At 39.5% G+C, this 22,768-nt stretch overlaps 1 protein-coding gene across 19 annotated transcripts in view; it reads left to right on the forward strand.

The window, feature by feature from the left end:
- Positions 1-22,768, forward strand: part of RAPGEF2 (Rap guanine nucleotide exchange factor 2) — a 242,453-nt gene that overhangs the window by 204,507 nt on the left and 15,178 nt on the right. For 17 of the 19 annotated variants that reach the window (XM_025203576.1, XM_025203571.1, XM_025203583.1 and 14 more), the window contains 9 exons: positions 2,331-2,577; positions 7,441-7,598; positions 13,899-14,139; positions 14,346-14,729; positions 17,889-18,100; positions 18,215-18,338; positions 19,122-19,145; positions 20,442-20,665; positions 21,598-21,777. In XM_025203576.1, coding sequence (XP_025059361.1) covers positions 2,331-2,577; positions 7,441-7,598; positions 13,899-14,139; positions 14,346-14,729; positions 17,889-18,100; positions 18,215-18,338; positions 19,122-19,145; positions 20,442-20,665; positions 21,598-21,777 — 1,794 coding nt within the window. The remainder of the gene's footprint in view (positions 1-2,330; positions 2,578-7,440; positions 7,599-13,898; positions 14,140-14,345; positions 14,730-17,888; positions 18,101-18,214; positions 18,339-19,121; positions 19,146-20,441; positions 20,666-21,597; positions 21,778-22,768) is intronic. The other 2 variants (XM_025203573.1, XM_025203574.1) reach the window with 2 other exon arrangements.

Raw genomic sequence — 22,768 nt, forward strand, 5'->3', positions numbered from 1 at the left:
TTTCCCTACTCGCTGCCCCAGCAGCTGGCATAAGAGAGGAGCATTTAAACTCCCTCCCCTTCCTGCACAGGACCCCAGACAGGGTCTGCTTGGCAGATAGCACAGCCTGGGGCTGCAGAGCATCCTGTGATGCTGGAGGACTGAGAGTTAACTTGCACCAGGAAGGGATCTAGGACAGAGGTTCCATAAACCGGTTTGACCTAAATCAGTTCAGTCTGATACTACGTCTGACCAGGTTTGTTAAACCAGTTTGGGACATTTTGAAAGCAGTTTAAGTGCACTGAACTTCTGTTACAGGTTTAAGCCAGTTTCTGATCACTAAAATCAGTTTGTGTAACTTCTGTCCATAGCATATAAGGTCAAAAGTAGTGCAGTAGATGAAGCAATCTGATTAGTGAGAAGAGGGAGAGTTTTCAAGAAGAGGATAACAATTACTTGTAAAGTGTAGGTAGAGTAGTAGCAGTATTTATTAGTGGTAATAAGCCTTAAAGCCTCTGTCTGTATTAAGTCCAGAAATTTTACTTTTCAGTAGAATTTTTGTTCCTGGGGTATTTTTTTTAGGTTTTTTTTTTGAGCACAAGGATTGTGAGGTCAGAGAGGGAGTGGTTGATTGGTAAAAAGTCTGTTCCTACTGGTCTCTGTGTATCTCCGTCCTTTATATATTTTTTTCTGTGACAGCTCACTCTGGTGCATAGTTCCCCTGTTTTCATGCCCATTGTTCCCATGAGGGCATTTGGTACACTGTGTATGAGATATACCAGGTTCTGTGATATACATGCATAGCATCTCTTAATTCTGATGTTCTTGTTGTGTGAGTGCAGTTGATTGGTTTGGTTTCGGAGACATGTTGACAGATTTTGAGGAGTTTCTGCCTGAGCAAAAAAGGGGCGGGCGGCTGGCCCAAAAACAGGTGGGCAGGCAGAGATCTAACCGGCACTAGAAAGGCCCCCTGTTACAGGCTACCATCCCTGCTGCTGTTTTCATCCAAATCTGCCTTAACACACACAAGTAATACAAGTTTTGCTTTCAGCAGTTTGAGGGGAAGGTTCCCAGAAACCACTGCACCTATCTCCTTGAAATTTGGCAGGCTTAATGCCCTCAGAAGGGACTACCATCCCTGCTGTTTTTCACCCAAATCAGCCAAAAAATGACAAAGTTATAGGTATTTCAGTAATTGGACATTATAGGCTATGGCCGAATCACCGAATCTCTTTGAATTGTCACCTAATCTTCCAAAGTCGATTTGCCCAAATCAGTTTGAGACAGTGATCCAAATCTCCGAATCAAATCACTGTCCTCTGAATTGAAATCAAATACTTCCCTATTCACACAGGCCTAGTATAGAAACTACCTTTGTGTCTTAGTCTTTCTGCCTTTTGTTTTCCTATGCTTCCTTTTTTTTCCTTTTCCACTTAGTCATGTGCCCTCATTTCCTCTTTTTGCATGATTATTTTTTTTATTTTTACAGTCATGAAAGAGTTTCTGATGTAGCCATATTGATCTTTTACTGTGCTTTCTATTTTTCCTTCACATTAGGGTAGCGTGCTCTTGTGCATTTAATATTCTCCTTGAGTAACTGCCAGGTGTCCTGAGCTCTTTTCTTTGTCTTACATACTAATATGCCCTACTTACCAGTTTTCTGAGTTTGAACCCTATGGTGTTTTTTAGTTTGTTTGTTTATTTATTTATTATACTGCTCCTTTTTCATAGAAAAGTGAATTTCTATCTTTGTGTCAGTTTCACCTAAGTAACCTTCCACCTTTGAATTCTTTGTCAGTCTCCTCCTGATTAGGTGGTGTTATAGACACATATCATATCATCACTCCTGTTCTTTTTCCTTTTAGCTTGATTCAGAGACAACCAGCAAAAATGCCTTTCACCTGTTCTTGAGATTCAAAACAAGTGTTTATATTGTCAATGTAGAGCATACCACCTCCCTTTTTTTAATCTGCTTGCTCTTCTTGCATAGGCTAAACCTTGCAATTTTCACACCAGATCTATGACGCCAGTCCAATCCATGACCAACACTGTGACTTCAACTTCTTCCTGTTTATTAATGTGTTAGATGTTTGATATAGACCACATCTTTTTCCCCACAATTCCTCATTTGTGGAACACCATCCAGTGGGTGAAATCAAAGATCTCCCACAAACACTGTTGACTTGGCCTTGCATTCATGTCCTGTATGCTGGGTCAGTTTCCCTGTTTTCTATTTTCTATTGTCACAGTGTTCTGGGCAGTCTTTGGCGTACTAATTAACACAAAAAATGTTACAGAGAGAATCTTTTTTTCCTTCAGTTCACGTTATTAAACCTTTATTTGCTTTGCAGTTTTTAAGGAACTTCTAACAAGATTGTCAGAGGAGAAAAGAAATGGTGCTCCCCACCTGCCTAAAATTGGTGATATTAAAAAAGCAAGTCGTTACTCCATTCCAGACCTTGCTGTTGATGTGGAGCAGGTGATAGGACTAGAAAAAGTTAATAAGAAAAGCAAAGCCAACACAGTTGGAGGACGAAACAAACTAAAAAAGATACTTGATAAAACGCGAATCAGTATCCTGCCTCAGAAACCGTACAAGTAAGCACTTTTGATTTCCTGTAAAATGCTTCATTTGTTAACTATTCATATTTAAGCAGAAGGACATGTTAAATCTTTAAAAAGAACTGTTTTTGTTTTCTTTATGAACTGTCTGGTACCTTATTTGATAGTTGGACAGGTATTTATCTTGGCTGTTATTCCTATAGCGAATATTTGCACACTCTTGATGCTGTTAACATTAACCATACTTGATGTTAGCACTTACTTTTTCTGTTGTTTTTAATGAAATTCTGGTTTAAACATTTTTACATTTTGACCTTTCTGCCATGGTAAGTGTTAAAAGGTCCTTTTGCAATTATGATTGATATTAGTGAGTATAGTTGGTTTGCAACTGGTTCTGAGCAGCGATCATGTGTGTGTTTCTCCATCCCAGTGACAGTTGTTTCATGCTACTAGAAGGGCAAACAAAGCCAAAATGCCCAAACCAGATTTAAACCCATGTCCTTCAATGGAGTTGGATAGATTTTACACAGGTGCTAAATTGTATACCTCGTGTATCTTTTCTAATCTGGCATCTTTTGGAGGTGATCTTCTTAGCCCGTGGTTAGAAGGGATGTACTGTGGTGGTAAAAAACTCTTATCTGACCAATACTGAGTCTCTTTTAAAGTCTTACTGGTGGAGTTGGTGGGGTCTTACTCTAACTTGAGAATGGGGGAATATGGAAGTGAAAAAGATGAAACACCAACTTTACTCGGTCAAAGCAAAGGAAAATTTGCTGATATAATAGAACCAACAGCACTTCCCTTCTGTATCCCCATATCAAAAAAAGTTTTTCCTAATATCTAATTATTAAGCACCCTTTACTATATAATAGTTTTGCATGTTTATGCTCTTTTAGTTTTTCTGTTGAACTATATATATTGTTTGCACTGTTCTATATTAGCAATATTAATAGTATCAAAACTGTCTTAGGAAAAAAATGGAGGAAAAAAGTGACAGAATTTCTCTTTGCAGGTTCTAATTCCTATTCAGAAGACTAGTAAGAGCCAGAAAAACAATATGGTTGACCTTAAAATCCCTTTCTCTTTGCTAGTCTTAATCCCTGCATTATGTATAGCAATTTAGGTCTTTAAAGCCCATTGACATTTCAGCTGTTTGTGAAAGTGTGATTCCCACATAGAGATGTGTGGGATGTAGCTTTTCAAATACGTGCCTTCACTCCCAGCAAACTTCTGACTTGGGTTTCTTAATAATTAACAGCATTTCAGTCACAAGGGACTTCAAGTCCTCATTTGTTCTTTTTTGGAAACCTCAAATAGAAAGCACATAAGCAATGTAAATACCTACTGTCTTGCCTTTCAAAGAGGTCATTTACTAGTTAATAAACATAAATAAATAAAGATCTTTTTACCTTCTTTGCTACTTGGGCAGGAAATATATATTCTTCAAATTGTTAATTCTTTCTGTGTTAATAGTACCTCAGCGCACACTGAAAAAATACAAAAGTAACTGAAATTCATGTACTTCTCCCCCCCTTAAGCCTCACGCTTCCTTGCCAGCACCCCTCCCCACTACCACCAAATAAAGTATTTTGAAAAACAGCAAGAAAAAGTATGTTGTGGCAGCACCCAAGATTGCATATAGTGTTACTAGTCATAAGCCTGATTTTTCTAGGGTTTATTTTTTGTTTACAGTTCATCAGGATCTCACTGATTATTTTTTAATTTTATCCAAGCTTCCATTTGGGCTTAAAAAAAAAAGTAAATGCTTTGTACTTGCAGCTTACCATTCATGTGAGATTCTAATAGCACTTTTGAAACTTTTTTAAATCTTTACATCAGAATTAATTTGATCTGTGTTGATCCACTTGAGTAAAGTCACTTCTAGTTTATAACACAGCATGTTTAACAATGCATGGTAAAATTATACAATAAGTTGATAGAAAGGAAAAGGAGTACAGTATCTAGTTGAAACTGTAGGAGGACTTTATGAAGTAGGTAGGATATCATTATTTGAGTTTGTATTTAGCCAAATATTGATGTTGACACCTCTTCTGTGAAAAATACCATCAGTTGTTGCTATGACCAGAAGTGATTGGATCATTGTTTTTGTACTTGAAAAAACAATACATCCAGAAGTATTGATGTCCTTGTGGTTACATAGCAAAATGTGTTCAATAGTGGAAAGAGAGTTGACTGTTCCCTCTTGAATTACCATTGCTGCTGCTCACTGCACGCTAGACTTTGCATAGAGCAGGGGTTACTGACCTATCTGGCCTGCAGAGCTACTGCATGTGACACACAGAGTGGAGGCTTCAGCAGCTGGGTGCTTGGATGGGCAGGTGCTTTTCCCATGCTGCACCATGACTGGGCAGCAGAGAGAAGCAGCAGCAGCAGCTGGCTTCATAGTTCCGGTTTACCTTCAATCCAAGCTGGATCATTCTGGTTCACCACTGAAAAATGTTGCCAACATCTGGCATAGAGAAATCTCATCAAATAAATTGTAGCTTGTTCCTGCTTTGCTTCAGAGAGCAATAGGATCCCTGCAGAAGATGCAGCATTGTTTCCACCGTTATTAAAGCATGAGAAAATATAGTCTTTCTTAAAATTGTTTTGATCACATAGCCTTAACCTGACTTTGCAGAAGTAAAGCACGTTTCCAGTGACCTGAGGGAGAAACCTTTCTTTTTCCCTCTGGAAAGGGGTTACTCAGTCCATACAAACACTGCTGTTTCCCTCTATCATTCTCTAACTACAGGCTTCAGTACTGTCATTCATCCAAATCAATATCAATCTGCAACCAAAAGGACTCTATTCTTGACTATTCTATGGTACCTGATACTAGCACTGGTTTGTCTTCAGTCATTTGCTGACCAGATTGCTTCTCAGATTGCCAGTGCTAACCAGATTGTTTCCCAGATCCACTGTGAACAGCACTAAAAATAAGGAAATAGGACAGGAGGAGTATGTTGGGTGAATGGCTGCTTCTGTAAGCACAGGAAAGTATAACTAAATGTAATATGACAATCCTAAATGGAAATGCGATTTATGATTAACTAAGTCAGTTCCTTAAAGTTTTCATGTAGATACTCTGGTTAGTGACCAGCAGGCTAAGATTTCTAAAACATAGCTTAAAATTAAGCTCCTACATCCTTTTATATTGTAAGCATGCCAGTTTCTTTTTAGGCTAGATGCCTGTGCATGGCAATTCAAAATGAAGTTCAAGTTCCAGTTTGCTATGTGTTTGAGTTTCCATTTTTTTAAAATGTGTTTCCATTAAATATTCAACTTTCACTCACCAAAACATTTTATTTGAAGTTCAGTTTTCTTCTTAAAGTAAATTGACCAGCGTCGCTCTTCGATAGTCTCCCTCAGCTGGGGGTTGAACTTTTTGGCAGGCATACCACAAATTAAGCCCTGTGTCCTCTTCTAGTGCCACTTAGGTCCCTTTCTCTTGCCCAATCTTCTGTTCTTACTGCTTCTTGCCCTGTGTTGCCTGCCTGATCTTCTGCTTTGCTTTCTGCTTCCTGCCCTATCAGCTGCTATGCAGCCTATCTCCTCTCCAGTCTATCATATGCCAAATGCAGAGACTTCCCATGCTACTTGTGGCATGAATACTGCAGATTAGCCACAGCTTGTCTAACTATTGAGAGACCCCTTGGCTCAGCCTTCTCCACTGGCTCCAGTTTGTTTCCATTGCTGACTAAGGCCTATTTAGAATCATGGAATTGGAAGGGACCTGTAGGGTCATTTGGTCTAACCCCTGCATGAATGCTGCTACTCAATCATCCTTGTCCAATGCATATTCGGCTTCCTCTTGTAAACCTCTAATGAAGAACATCTCAGAACTTCCCTGAATAATGTATTCTACTGCCTTAGTGTTGTAACAATAAAGATTTTATCTTGAGATCTAATTTTGTCTACTTTGCTGCAATTTTAAAGCCATTGTTTTGTGTTCTGTTCTCTGCAGCAAGGGTGAACAGTTGTTCAAATATTTGAAGACCTATGATGCCCCCCCAGCGCCAATTCTTTTTTTTTCTCCAAGTTAAACATGCCTGACTCTCTTAACCTTTCCTTGTATGACTTGCTTTCTAACCCCTTTATCACTTTTGTTGCCTGCATCTGAACCCTCCCTAACTTCTCCTTAAAATGCTGAGTCAAGAACGACATATGAGTCCTAAGGAATGCTGACTAGAGTGACAATATCACCTCCTGTGTCTTGCATCTAATATTCCTGTTGATGCACCCACAATTTTTATTTCCTTTTTTTATGACTATATCACATTGCGGACTCCTATTGAGATCAAGACTGTGATCCACCAAAACCTATAGATTCTTTTAGGAATTTTGTAATTTAGCCAGTTATCTCCCGTTCTGTATTTGCACTCTTTATTTAGGTCTAGCACCTTACATCCTGAAATTAAAGTAATCAATGGATCGGTATCCACATTTATTAGATACCCCATCTCTACCCATGACCTGCCAACATTGTTGAGACCCTCTGGAGCTACGTGATTGAAGGGTGGGATACAGTGCTTGTTTTGGGATAAGGCATTCATTTATAAGATGAGCTAGATTTGATTAGTTGAGAGAAGACAGCCGAAGTTTTGGGGTTTTTTAGAATGCACGGTATTCACAAACTTTTCAATAAATTCTTCCTGCCCTTACAAAAATGGTAAGAAAGACCCAACAAAGCTGTTTCCATAGAACCTAGAAAGGGCAAAGCAATTCTAATATAAGTGTTCTATGGTATTTGGATACTGCTGAACAACATAAAGAGAAACTATATAGTAAGTACTAGTTGGGGGAATATTAACTATAAATAGTGATTTCTATGACTATAAACAAAACTTTGAACACTTCTAAGTCCTAAAGTTTTTCTTTCTTCTTTCTATGGCACAGCGATATTGGAATTGGCCAGTCCCAAGATGACAGTATTGTAGGACTGAGGCAAACCAAACACATCCCTCCTGCTCTACCAGTCAGTGGAACCCTGTCATCCAGTAATCCAGACTTATTGCAGTCGCATCACCGCATCTTAGACTTCAACACAACTCCAGGTGAGCATCAGTTTTTTGTTGTTTTTTTTTTTTTAAACGCTCTATTAAGTTTCCTGAAAGCCCTTCAGATTTTGGATGTTAACATGATTTTATATTAACCACATCTATGCAGACCACATAGGTCTCTTACCTACAGCTCCTGGTCACATTGTTCCAGTTAATTCCACATAAAGATAAACATTTATGTGCATCTATTCTTTTTATGTAAGTTGAATGCATGGGTGGATCTAGGGTTGTTGGTTGTAGTCGTGTTGATCTAAGGACATAGGCAGACGAGGTTCTTTGGGTAAAGATGATATCTTTTATTAGACCAACTTATTAGTTGGAAAAATTGTTCTTTGCAAGCTTTCAGGTACAAACACATTTCCTTAGGCTTAAGGAGAGTCTGCTGGTGTTCTGGGTGCTCTACTGGGAGGAATGGGTGGATCTAGAATTTTGAAAAGTGAGGGTGCAGATGTTGAGGTTTTAAAAATGAACTAGAAGCTTTACTGATATACTAGGAGCCTAGGACTGTATTATTTAGTTTAAGATTTAAGCAAAAACGAATAAAACTATGTTGGAATGAGTTAAAGACAATTTGCAGGGCTGTGAAATAGGAGCTTCGTTGCCAGGAGCAGTACAGTAGAGAGGTTGTTAACACATGTGGAATGAATGGTTTAGAAGGGATCAGGTAGACTATAACGAGGGATAAAGTTAGTTGACTTTCTTAGCACTGCCTGACTAGAAATGCTGGCTGGAACAGGAACCGATTGGGGTGCAAGTGCACCAGTGCAGGTCCCCCTCCTTCCTCTGCCCACCACCCCCAAATCCACCTCTGTTTTAATGCATGGTTTGCCTGTAATTTTAGTGTATGGCATATATATGTTCTGATTTTGTTGTATCACCAAACTTATCTTTTGGACAATAATTTGTTCAAGACTGTAGTAGTCTGAACTAACCCACAGGAGATTTCATATACTGAAATAGACTACAATCATTTCAGCAGAGGGAGGAAGTCCTTAAACTGAAGGCAGTGAATTCAAACTCATCTGTGGTTCAGTTCCTGTTTCAGCCATAGACTTTGGTCATCTTGGACAAGTCCCTTAAGGCAAGATCCACAAAGAGATATGAATATGACGCTGCTGAGATTTTCATGACTAACTTGTAGGTGACTGAGACCCTACACTCCCCAGAGTGGAGTCCATGGCCCTGACTTGGCTGTCCAGCTTTGCTATGTAGTACACAAAAGGATTCAAATGCCTTGGAATGGGATTCATAACAGTGAACATACTGAGCGTTTGGTGCACCCAACCATAACCAGTGCAATCGACAAGCAGGCTAAATGCTAATGAAAATGCTAGATTCCCTTGTTCCTGAAAATAGCATGATTGAGGTTATGGACAAGTGTACCTTTTAACTACTTGGAAAGGAGAAAGGCAGCTGACACTGAAGAGCTTGCCTCAACTGTTACATCTGCATGATCCTGTAGATATACAGGTTAGTTAAATTGCCCTTAGTTCGACACTGAATGAAAGGAGCTTAAAGTTGTGGTGGTTTTGCTACATTTGTATTGCTAAAGAATCCTGCAAACATAACAGTTGCATCATAACAATTTGTAGGAGTATCTGTTGATATTGATATGGTTGTTGCAACTATTCCCTTACTTTGGCTGGCAGGTTGGTGGCTATGTCAGATAGGTGTTCATAGCTTGGAACTGTTTCATGGAGTTAGGTGCCAAATCCATTCCTTTTGGAAAAAAATACCTAGTTTATTCTTTTCTTTTTAAAACAGAGCAGGTAAAGAGTGTTCTAATACAATGGTGCTCAACCTTATGGCCCTGCAGGTCAGATGAGTCATTGGGTTAGTCCATAGGCTAGATTGGATCCCAACCCTCAGAACCCACATGCCTGGATCCAGACTGCTGCCTCCAGCAGGCCCCGCATGCCTAGATCAGTGCCCAGGGACCCTGAGCAGCCCAGCCCAGTCCCATGCACCAGATCAGGCCCTGTGTTCTCTCACACACTGGATCTAGAGCATAGGGTCATGGCCCATAAGCTGGAGTTAAGCATGCCTGTCCTAAGGGATAGTGCAAGTACCTAATGCTTAGAGTGCTCACACAAATAATAAGAGGCCTGACTTTGCACACCCTAACCTTAGAGGGAATTCCAACCTACGTCTCCCTATTCTGAACAGAGTGTCTTAATCATCTGTTCCTGACTAGGCTGGAATGGGGTGCCCTCCATCCTGTTCAAAACTGTGCCTCAGTGCAATAGAATTCAAGATTCACTGCGGGGGGAGAGAGCATAACTCCTTAATTATGTGCTAAGGACATGTCCTGGGGTTGGATCCCTGCTTTTAAGGGAGGATTCAGAAGAGGCTGTGTTTTTCCTACATGTATGTGCAGCACTAAGCACAATAAATACCTCATTTCCAGACCTGAAAACATCCTTGCAACCTACCAGTAGTAGTAATTGTAGTAGTGCCATTAATTGTCCAATTTGCCACACCAAAGGAAATGTAAATGTTGAATGATCCAGCAGAGACCATTTACCATGAATTTGCTGGGGATGGGAGGTGGGAAGCAGGGCAGTTTGTGGGGGAAGGAAGGAGGGAGCAGCTGGTGGGGAATCATAACGGCAGCAAGTTAAACCATAGTAGCAAATTATCCGATAGGCTAATTAACCAGAGATCACTGTTGCAGTACAGACATCAAACCCATTCCATGTTGTGAAATGAAAATTAGCAAAATTAAGTTCTTTTTACTGGAATAAAGAGATAAGGAAAGTTGGTATTCACATTTTTGCCCTTGCTTTGGAAATGGCAGAGGTGAGTTGAGCCTTCAGTTGAGCATTACAACTGCCCTTCATCCTCTTTTCTGTATATGTATTAAGGAATTACTTTTTCTCATCAAACTATGTCTAGTGGTATTTTACTTTATGAAAGCTTTTTCAAAATATACATCAAGTGCTTTAAAGTAATTGATTATTTTTTCTGCTTAAAACATCAAAGTACATTGGATACCTTAAGAACTGTAGGAGTGATTGCCTTATAGACACGAGCCATTGGATGATTTTATTGTGTACCTTAGTTCAATAAAGTGCACCCAAGTTCAATAAACCCATTTAAACTAAATCAATCAAGTCTGATACTACATCCATTGAGGCAATTGTTTACCATGTGATAGTCAGGAGAGAAGTTTTTCTGCCATATTCTTTATACTGTGGCTCTTAAACCTACTGAGTAAGTTATCTTGTTCTTGAGCCAGATAAGGACAAGCCAATGAACTGATCTTTTGCCATGGTTGTGTTCTAGCTCATTCTTATGACTTTAATTCTTTTCCTGGTAGTAGCAAGGGCTTTCTTCTCCTTTCCCTACCTATTCTTCTTTCCTTGAAAAGGAAAATGGGTGAATGGGGATCTATTTGAGAATTTTTCTTCTTTATTGACTTCTCTCTGAGACACTCCCTGCAGAGTCTAATTCCTCCATCTCCCCAAAGTCTATTTCCTGCATCTCCTCAAAGCCCAGAAAGTACCGGATAAAACTGGGGACTGATCTGTACTTGAAACTGCCCCAGTTAGCCACTGAAAGAAGACAGCTGGGTCAAGTAATGTTTCAAACGTATGGACCCTTACTCAGACAGCTCATTTTTCCTTCACCCAGCTATTTGTCCAGGTTTCTTCTTTATTTGGTGCAGCAAGCAAGTGCTCTGTTTTGATTACCATACATTCGTTTTTAAATTGGGTTTAGAAATATGGTTACATAAAGGCATTACTACATCATTGTAGTTGATCTGAAGTACAAAGGAAAGACTAAAAATTGGCCTTGACTTATCCTAATAAATATGGAAATGGTGAAGTAATCAGTCAGATTAATATATTAGTTTTTCATTGTTGTTCCTCAAGTTTCAGAATGTCATATTAAATATGAAAGGTCTTGGCTTATTTGAAGATATTTGATAAAGTAGAATGCTTAAGTCCCAGTATGTCACTAAAATCAACCATATGTAAGAGCTATTAACCTTCAAGTTTCCGAGATTGACTAGTCTGAGAACATTTAACAGTGAGGTAAAACTGCTTAATTATTATACTCTTACTTCTGTACTTCAGTTGATGAATACATGTTTCTTGTAGTAATTTAAAAATAAACATGTAGTGCACATCCAATTCTAATGGTAAATTCTTTTTTTCTGTAAATTGCTTCCAAATAAGATTGCAGGGTTTCCAGAGCAAGCATTTTCTTCCAACAGCTGAATTATCAGTATCCATCTATTAAAGTATCATTCTTAGCTGTAGACTTAGAAGACTCCTCTCTGACTTCTATTTTCATGTTGTTCAGATAACCTTTATGTCCTTCAGAGTAAAAGTACAAATTCTATAGCCTCTTTCTTTGAAACACAGAACAGGACTTTAAATCCATGACACGCATAGCAGAAGCTGTTCATCTCTAAAAATAGATATTAACTTTAATTGTCACGTAAAAATTAAAGTAACAGCAATGAAAATAAAATACCTTGTGGTTACTTTACAATTGTGCTCTTCATAATAAGCCTGCTGGTAAAGAGCTGCAAGATATTTATAGAGCTTTGCTTTTTTCTTGGTCTGTTTGTACTGTATATTGTTAGTATCATGAAAATAGGGTTCAATTACAGATTTCGGTTTAGCATCAAACTTGCAAAGATATTCAAATTCAACATTTTATTTTAGAATTCTGGGGGTTTTAAATGTCTCAAAAGTAGTAAGAATCTCTGACAGCCTTGCTCACAAACATTGTATTTTTTGCTATTAAAACAAATGTAAGAAAAAAATATTTGAATACTGAACGTGTATTTTGTGTTTTCCTTTCAGTTCTTCAGGCCAATATTTTCCTTATTAAAATGAGGAGGAAGCTATTAGTCTTGATTTATAAAATGTTATTTATTTTTGGTTTTTTATACTTAATATTTTGTTACATAATTATTCAAAAAAATTAAAACAGAAAGATAAATGTGCAATTTCATTGAATATTTTTTTTACAGTTTTGCCGACACATGTTTCCACATGTAGCTGACCACTAACCCATGAATCTTGCATGCCATTTATATGAATACCTCTCCAATATGAGCAATTGTGACACTATAGGGGCACATGCCCTCCTGGAATTAAATTTTTAAGAATTCTACCTAAAAATGGCCAACATTTTCTAACATGCTTATGCCAGATTTTCATAAGTGCTGACCTTTCTCGGTTCCCTTTCACTTGAGCATAATTTAGGGGAAGCCAGCACCTATGGAAATCAGCCTACTTTATTGAGGTTCCTTATTTTAGGTATTTGAAGATTACTTATATTTATGACGTGTATCACCATAATACCTATATCCCAAACTGTGAAGAGAGATTGAGATTCTGGTTTCTTGGGTACTTCATTTTACAACCAGATCTTGGTATTTCTTAAAACTTTTTAAGTTTGGAAGGATCTCTGCTTCCTGTTTTGAAGATGAAGCTGAGAGGAAAATGGCAAGCCACCATCAGTCTGTCTGGGTTTGCTCAGGGTATACATTTAATACTACTACTACTAACTTTGTAGGGAACCAGAAATTTTATACAGAAAATAAAGCATGCTGTCTTTGTGTTCTCAATATATAGGAGTCTAAGACTAGGGAGATATGGTGAAGACCATCTTAAGTAGCCATGTTATTAAGACTGAGGACCAGTTTGTAGGCAAGGAACTTCAGACTTCCTAAATGTGTTCTATAGTATAGCCCAGGGGTTCCCAAACTGGTACATGTACCCCTGGGGGTACGCAAGAAATCTCTTAAGGGGTATCAGGGAGAAATTGTGTATTGGCAGATTTAATTTTCATTATAGTAATAATGGACATTTAAGGGGTTATAATATAAAACATGGTAGGGGAATATGGGAAGCTGATAAATCTGTAATGGGGTATTCAATAAGAAAATGTTTGGGAACCTCTGGTATAGCCCAAGGAGTCCACTGTATCTGTAATATATTATTTATATCACACTTCATGTTCTAAATGTTCTCTTAAGTAGTTCCTAAACCTGGGGTACACTACCATGAGTAGGAGAGAGAGAGAGCTAGCTTTTGCCATTTGAGCATGTCTTGGATTAAAAATTTGTAGGTCAGGTTTTTAGGTTCAAATTCAGTTAGACTCATGAAACAGAGATCATTTGCGAGTCTTATTAATATCAGAGCAATTTTAGGAGAAAAAAAGGGTGAAACATGAAAACTGGTACTGGTACATTTGTGGAAGTAACCACACATCTTTTTCTTTTATATTTGACCTGTTTTATTAAGCTGCTGAGCACACATTTTTTTTCTTCAGACTTACCAGACCAAGTCCTCAGAGTTTTCAAAGCAGATCAGCAAAGTCGTTACATTATGATTAGTAAGGACACAACGGCAAAGGAAGTAGTCATTCAGGCAATTCGGGAGTTTGCCCTCACTGCTACGCCTGATGCATATTCATTGTGTGAAGTGTCTGTCACTCCAGAAGGTGTAATCAAGCAGAGGAGGCTTCCAGATCAGCTGTCCAAGCTTGCTGATAGAATACAGCTAAGTGGCAGGTGAGACGATGCCTATTTATTTTGTACGAACTGTGCTGCATCTGTCTGAACAGTTTTAACATTATTTTTTTTATTCTGCAAGTGTTTCAGTTCAACTTCTTGCACTCTTTTAAGTGTGCTAGAGAGTATATTATTTGTGGTCTGTATACTTTTCACAAGTATGTGATGTCCTTATCAAGTCTCTTGTCATTTGAATTTTTTTATAGGTATTATCTGAAAAACAACATGGAGACAGAAACCCTGTGTTCAGATGAAGACGCTCAGGAGTTATTAAGGGAAAGCCAAATTTCTCTGTTGCAGCTTAGTACTGTGGAGGTGGCTACACAGCTCTCCATGCGAAACTTTGAGTTGTTCCGTAATATTGAACCCACAGAATATATAGATGACCTATTTAAACTCAAATCTAAATCAGGATGTACTAATCTGAAAAAGTTTGAAGAAGTAATAAACCAAGAAACATTCTGGGTAGCATCTGAGATTCTGAGAGAAACCAACCAGCTAAAAAGGATGAAGATCATTAAACATTTCATTAAGATAGCACTACACTGCAGGGAATGCAAAAACTTCAACTCCATGTTTGCAATCATCAGGTAAATGAGGGAAGGGTAGCTTTTACTGTGAATTCAGTCTGTTATTGTGGAGTTATATATCAAGCAAAGCAAAGACTTGTATTAAACTGAAATGCAACCACTTACTACTGTTAACATCAGTTTTTTGCACAAGTCTGTAAAAATAGACTGAAGTGGCACTCAAATTATTGTTGAAATATTATTTGGTACCCTACTACATTTATAAATATTGAGATTACCGTTATTGGGGAGTACAAACATTTTGTGTGATGTGGGAAGAGTTTGATGAAATAGGAAAGATTTGGAGAAGGGCAAAGTCAGACTTAAAGCCTAATTTGAAAGAGGGAGCCCTGCCTTTCTCCCCCCAAGAAAAAACTGTTTTGTGGGGACCAGGGTCTCCAGGATTTTAAAAAGTGAGTAGAATTTGTCTTGCTAATCTGATGACCTACCTGACAGAAAGATAAAAAGGCAGAGTGAACAGTAGGAAGCATTTCCAGAGTTATAGGAATGTCTGGATATCAGTCTAGAGATCTTTGTGGTTTTCTATTCCACCCACACTGTCTTGATGTGTGTGGGCACTTTGTATCTCTTGTAAAGTGCTGTTTGACCTCAACCTGTTTTTCGCTGTAAGTTAAGGATGCTCAATGCCAGGAAAAGTGTCCGATACCTTGCATGTACTGAGTTTTCAGTAAATGTTGTTGATTGTAATTTATCCTCAGCTGCTTAGTCTGCTGATGAAAGGACAGAAATTTCCAGTGAGAAACTATTGTATGTATATCTACATAACAGAGCTGCAAAGGGCAATAGGAACAGTGGTTGTGTCCAGATGAGCACAGACATGTGGTATGTGGTGCTACAGACCCATCTGTGGCACCGCACATGCAGGCATTCCTTGCACTGCTACCTTGAAGGGGGGGGGAGGTGTTTCTGAAAAAAAGCAGGGCAGTGTACATGGCAGCAGTGGACGCTGCCCAAAACCTGCCAGAGCTACTGGTAGGGTGGCTGGAGCCAGCACAGTTACTGGCCCTAGCCTCCCCTACCCCACCTGGGGTAACCTGCCATGCACCAGAGGCCACAATCTACAAGGTGCATCACCGTTTCTTGTCCCCAGGGAAACAAACATCTGTGCTCATGTGAACACACCCAATGACTGCAATTATCTGACTTAGAGTTTATTGTTGGCTATTCTCAGATTTGTATTTCACTTACCTAAAATTCAGGTGGGTTAATTTTTTTTGTATAAAATGCCTTCAGTTAAGATGATTTTGTTTAATATTTAAATTGCCACATTTACCCAAATCCAAGATGACCCCCCCAATAATTAGATTCTATACATAGAAAAATTATAAACTTGTTATAATTTTCCATATTTAGAATCTGATTATTGGAGGCTCATATTAAATTCATCCCTAACACCACTGCAGCAGGGAAAGCAGTAGTAGGGGGCAGGTGGTGGTGGAGTGGAGGCAGTGGGGAACAGGCATTAGGGAGACAGGCTGTATGGAGGTGGTGATAGGGGAAGGGGTGGAGAGGTAGGCAGCTTGACCTCTGTTTCTTCCTACTCTTCCCTCCCCCTTTGTGCAGGCATTGGGGGAGACGGGGAAGAAGGGCAAAGTTGTGGGGGGAAGAAGTGACGCAGATAGAAGTGGAGGTGCAGGGGCCCAAGACTACATGGGGGAGAGGAAGAGGGTGCAGAGGCCGTGAACGGCAAACAGCAGCTGTGGCTTTGACTCCAAACCGAGGTAGGGCCAGAGCCACAGCGGTTTCCTGCCCCTCCCCTACCGATTTGTATTTGGTTCCAAGATGAGGGACTTCCCCCTCTACTAAATGGGGGGGGGAGGGGAGGACGGGGACTCATCTTAGAACTGAGTAAATACTGTAGAAATCAAATTAATTTAAAGAGACATAGTGCACACTTAAAAAAAAATCATAGCTCCTCTAAATATTTAAATACTTGTTCTTCAGAGTCTTTCAAGTTGAAAAACTAAAATATAAAACATCACAATAATAGAAGATAATTAAAATGCCACTAAAAAGGGCTAATGGATGTTCAAAAGCAGCCTTCCTTCCCTCCCCTGCAAAAGCTTTTGTAAACACATGAGTCCCTTGTCCTGAAGACAAGTGGATTTGAGCTCATTTGACTAGATGAAGAAACAAATTCCAGGGTTGAGGACCCTTGCTGATAATCTCTCAGCATCACTAAGAAATTTAAATCAAGGGTGTAGGTCAGCCACCTCAGCTGACCTCCCCTGGAGAGAGGCAGTGTGTCAGATAACTACCATTTGAACAATGGAAGGTTTTATCAATCCATATACATTTTTCCCTTTACAGCTAGATGTGAATAGCTGGTCAGTATAGCCTCCATACTACTGGTATAAAATACTCCATTTCTTAGCACCAAGAAGGCAGTGCTCCTCAGCTTAGAATCCATTAGAATTATTCCATCTGGAGGTGACAATGATACTTGGACTACTGCAGCAAAGGAAAGAGTCACAGAGCTTTCTCTAAATTCAAATTGCTTAAGTGAACAGGGATGCTTTATCTAGGAATCAGAAGCAACTGCATGTCCCAAATGTATTTTTAGGTTAAAGACTTCTTTAATAAAGGTTGGACACAGTCCTTGAATAGTGAGGGTGGATAGCTGTGTGTGTGTGTGTAAGGGATTAGTCCATCTGCCTCTGTCTGTCCATAACTCTCTTTAAGGGCACTGGGAGCCCGGCATGGCAGGGGGGGTAGAGGGAAGGGACAGCTGAGGAAAAGCAGGAGCTGGGCTCCTGGCTACTGTGAGAAGACCATTACCTGACTACTGTGAGCATTGGCGTTGTTTGAAATTCATCCGTCATTCTTTACAGGCAATTCACTAGTTAGTACATAATCTCTAGTCACTTATAAATATTTTCTATTTTGTCTTGCTGTATTATATTGTGTCAGTTTTGTCACTTGTTACAGTTGATTCTCATAAAATGCACATTTGTAAAAGGCATTTTTTTCTTACTGGCATTTTTGCATTTTATTGCTATATTGGTATACTGTAGACTTGGCCTTACATATGGTATTTCTGCTCCAAAGTTTTTATATGTGGATGTTATGGCTCTTTCTATTGATTTTTGCACATAATTCTTATTTAACTGGACCAAAACAAAAACTCACAAACAAAAATCCCCTTCTGAACTGTTTTAGTGGCCTGAATTTGGCACCTGTTGCAAGGCTCCGCACCACTTGGGAAAAGCTTCCAAGCAAATATGAGAAGCTGTTTCAAGATCTTCAAGACTTGTTTGATCCATCTAGGAACATGGCAAAATATCGCAATGTTCTAAACAGCCAAAACTTACAGCCGCCTATTATTCCTCTGTTCCCTGTTATCAAAAAGGACCTTACTTTCCTTCATGAAGGTAAACACAAAATCCTTTAGCTCTTTACTACTTGATGGAAATTAATTTTGCAGCTAGCAGCTAATGCTGTTGCTAATTGCCTTCCCCCCTCTCCCCCCCTCTTGCTGATTGTAGGAAATGACTCAAAAGTGGAGGGCTTGGTTAATTTTGAGAAGCTGAGAATGATTGCAAAAGAAATTCGCCATGTTGGTAGGATGGCTTCTGTTAACATGGATCCTGCTTTAATGTTCAGGACTAGGTAAGTTTTCTATCTTCAGTGAGTTTCAATGAATTGAGATGAAAGGCTGAGTATCGATAATGAAATGAGGTGTTCTTTTTAGTGCCCCTTCATATCCACAACAAAAGAAACATTGCAGATTTGAATAATGAAAGATGTGAGACTTAGGGGCCTGAGCTCTCATTGTATGCAATGTGGGGGACTGTTCAGTTACCCCACCAGGTTATATATTTTCTGTATCACTCAATGGATGTAGTACTATTTACACTGACTTGTACCAATTTTAATTAATCATGATTTTGTACTGTGTATATGTTTAAAAACAAGTCTTAAAATTAGAATAATTTATAAACCTTACCATGGACAGGATGGTTTTTCTGTTCTCTCATTGGCAGACGACTGTGATTATATCTTACCAATTTATAGGCTGAAGAGATTCTCTTTGTTTGTACTGTATTAAAGGAGAGTTTATTGATTGAAATGTTGATGTATAGGTGAGTCTGAAACATTTTGTGCTACAAGTAGGAATATTTAAACTACAGCAATAAACCAGCATTGCAGGAAATATATTAAATAAATTATCTTTGGTTATGTGTAGAACCAGTTCAAGGGTTCAGGTTAGACTTAGTTTAAACTAGAAAAGATTTTAATATCTGACTGTGTCTGAGATAAGGCTTGTTTTAATGTTTGTTTGAGCTTCTAGTACTGCTTGTCCTGTAGTCTGGTCTTTTTCTTTCTGAGCTTGTGATCTTTCTCTGTCTCTTTCTAAACCCATGCTTTACTCTTCCTGGCTCTTACTTACAGGAAGAAGAAATGGAGGAGTTTGGGGTAAGTGGTTGGAGACAACACACGCAGACATACATTCTTTTCTTTGCATTTTCCTACCTACTATCTTTAATTTTCTGATGCTTTGACTTTTTTTAATTTTGTTAACCCTTTTGTACTGACATTACATTTAATCAAAAGGTGCTTTTGCTTGCAAGGTCACAAACACAAGAGCTGTGAAACTATTTCTTAATATTTTTGAGATAAGGAAAAAGTGTTTGTTTAGTGTACCCAGGAACTCTATTTAAATCTCACCAGGCTGACTTGCACTATAAAGGTCATTCTAAAATGGGCAAAGAGAAGTAATAATACAGCTAAAAAAAATTGCAACTAATTGACTTATACCTAACAAATGAGCTGAGATGATCAAAGGAACCGATTTAAAAAATAAAATAAAAATCAAGTACTTTATTTTTTACAGCTCAACTAACTTTTGTTTTCACCCTACAAACCAGCCTCTATTTGTGTTACCTATAACATATCAGAAACCATAAATTGCTTCCATATATACATATACACATCAAAATGTGCATGACATTTATTTCCTCATAAACTAATAGATCAGTGGTTCTCAAACTTTTTTTTCGCGGATCACTTGAAAACTGCTGAGGGTCTCAACGGACCACTTCATCTCCATCATCAGAAAAAATGAATCAAGTGCAGGGCCAAGTACAGATATTCCCAATTGTTCTGCAAGCTTTCTGCAGATCACCTGAATGGAGTTCGTGGACCACAGTTTGAGAACCTCTGTAATAATAGATCATTTTATTTAACAAAATCTTTTATCTCATTCAACTCAGGGAATTTTCTGGTTTTTTAAAAAGTCTATTTTTATCACAAATGAATTATTTAAACAACAATATTAAAAGACGTAGAAGACATTTTTCTGAACCCTTTCTAGATGATATGTATTTATGTTTGAAGCTCAGTTACAGTTGTCTGTCAGCATTGCCTTGCTGCATGAGCTTTTCTTAATGCTCCGGCCTTTGCAGTAGCTGACTTATGTGAGAGAACAAGCTTGAATGCTTTTCTAGATGTGTGAAGTGACATTGCTTAGTTGGAACAGAATAGGTTCCAGGCATTTATTTTATTTTAATTAGATATATATTATTTTAACCAAGTAATGATATCTCTTGACCCCTCATCCTTCTATCTGTTATAGCTGTTTGACTTACTGGAATGAGGCATGTAAGCTTTGATCATAGACTGACTGTCATGCAATCTTGCATGTTTCAAATTCGCTAATTAACGTAGTGCTGCACTAAGTCACATCTTTGTCCTCTTCCCCCTTCACTCCAGGTCTCTCAGCCAGGGCAGTACAAATGCAGCTGTGCTAGATGTTGCACAAACAGGGGGTCACAAAAAGCGGGTTCGTCGCAGCTCCTTCCTCAATGCCAAAAAGCTGTATGAAGATGCTCAGATGGCGCGGAAAGTGAAGCAATATCTCTCTAATTTGGATCTAGAAATGGATGAAGAGAGTCTTCAGACACTGTCTTTGCAATGTGAGCCAGCCACTAACACACGTGAGCATTTTCACTAAATAAGGATTCTAAATAGTAGCTCTGTTAGATACTTGGACCTATATGGAATTTTTTTTTTTTTTTTTTCTCAGCAAGGAATTCGAAGAAACAAAATGTGGTCCGTGAAAATTTTCAGGAAGTAAAAGATGCAGTGTTGGCAGAATATATTAAGTTTGCCCCATTGGCCAGTATTTTTTTGGATGCCATAGTGCTTAGCTCTACAAGGACTTTCCCTTACCAATGCCACTGAGGAGCTAATGCCCTTTCACAAAATTAGCAGGGCTGGAAGGGACCTCAGGAGGTTGCTTAGTCCAACCCACTGCTCAATGCAGGATCAGCCCTCATTCAAAGTAGGACAGTCCTTTTCTCTCACTTTTGTACATTATGGGTGCTCTTGCTCTTGGCTGCCAGCATCAGCAGGTAATGGTGAATTTATGACCTGGTTGTTAGTGCACTTTTCTGGTAAGTGGATGATGAAGGTTCAGATCCCTTCTGGTTGAGGAGAGCCTAGAACCTGGGTCTCCCACTCCTAGGGCAAGGGCTCTAACCACTAGGCTGTTGGGCTTAAAAGTAGTATACCCTCTGCCACTCCACTTGCAGGATCAAACAGTTACTAGCCCTACACTGTCTTGTAACTAATGTTTCCAGGACGTGCATGGAGTTTTCATGCTTACATCTGGCAAGTTGCACAGGATCTAAAAATTGGTGAATGACTTGAAACACCTAGAAAATTTTAGCTGGATAGGTGCGCAGGTGCTATCTATTTACCAAAAGAAGAGTTGTATTTGGGCCAAGCATGAATTATACTCATCATTGAAGGTATTTGAGGACCCTTTTAAGTAAAATTAGAACCTTTGAATTTTTCTGGTCCTGAATCCTGAGATATTAGTAGGTAGTAGTCATCCATTCTTTGTTTCCTTCTTTATGTTACAAAGTACCGAAGAATCCAGGGGACAAACGTTCTGGGAAATCAGAAACATCACCAGTGGCTCCTAGGGCAGGAACCCAACAGAAAACACAGCAGCAGCATAAAGTAAACCAAGCATTACAGGTTCCCGCTGTGTCTCTTTATCCTTCTCGTAAGAAAGTACCAGTGAAAGACCTCCCACCATTTGGTAAGCAGAATGAGAGTGCATTTCATTCAAGACTCCAATATTTATTTGTGCAATTCAAGAGCATGTAACTTTAAAGCAATAAAAAGGTTTGAAAATGTAGTTCAAATGAACACTGCTAGTCAAAATGTGGTATAATACCTAGTTGCAATGGCAAAGATTATTTTCTAACTTCTCATTTGTAACTTGAAACCTTAAAAACAATTCTCAGAAAGGATATTTCTAAGCCAGGTAAACTAGGAAGAGGTTTTATACAGGCCATAGCATAACTAGTAGGCCTGTGTGAAGCGGCTAGTATTCGCTTTGGATCTGGATTTGGCTGATTCGGGGGACAGAGATTCAATTCGGTGAATCACTGAATCTCTGAATCAAACAGACCCATCCCCCGCCTGCTTTCCCAGCCCCATCAACGGCTGTCCCGCCCAGCCCTAGCATCGCAGCTCCTTTTTTTTTTAAAAGCCCACACTCACCAGCTCCTGCCAGGCAGGGAGCAACCCCCACTTCCCCCCACTGCCCCATGTTGCATGGGGGCTCTGCCATGAGCTCCCAGAGACCCCAACGGCCACTGCAGCAGCCAGTGAGTGCAGGGTTTTTTTAAAAGCACAGATGCTGGGGCCGGGCAGAGCAGCTATTGGTGGGGATTGGGGCTCATGACAGGCTCCCCCCCATGCAGTGCGGGGCAGTAGGGGGCAGCGGGGATCACCCCCCCTGCCTGGCAGGAGCCGGTGAGTGCAAGGCTTTTTTTTTTAAATTATAAGTGGGGGGATGCTGGAGCCGGGTGGGGCAGCTATTGATGGGGCTGGGAGAGCAGGTGGGGGTCGAGGGGTCCCCAGGGGGACTGGGGGAGTAGGCAGGGGATGGGGCCTGGCAGGGATTCCCCCCCTATGGTCCCCTCCCTCCTCCTTCAGCCCCCCCTCCCCCCATCCCATACTTACTGGCACGGAGTCCGGATCCATCTCCCTGCAGTGGCAAGCAGGGACAGACCGAATCGCCA

This window comes from Alligator sinensis, unplaced genomic scaffold (assembly GCF_000455745.1).
Source record: "Alligator sinensis unplaced genomic scaffold, ASM45574v1 scaffold1223_1, whole genome shotgun sequence".
Lineage (NCBI taxonomy): Eukaryota > Metazoa > Chordata > Crocodylia > Alligatoridae > Alligator > Alligator sinensis.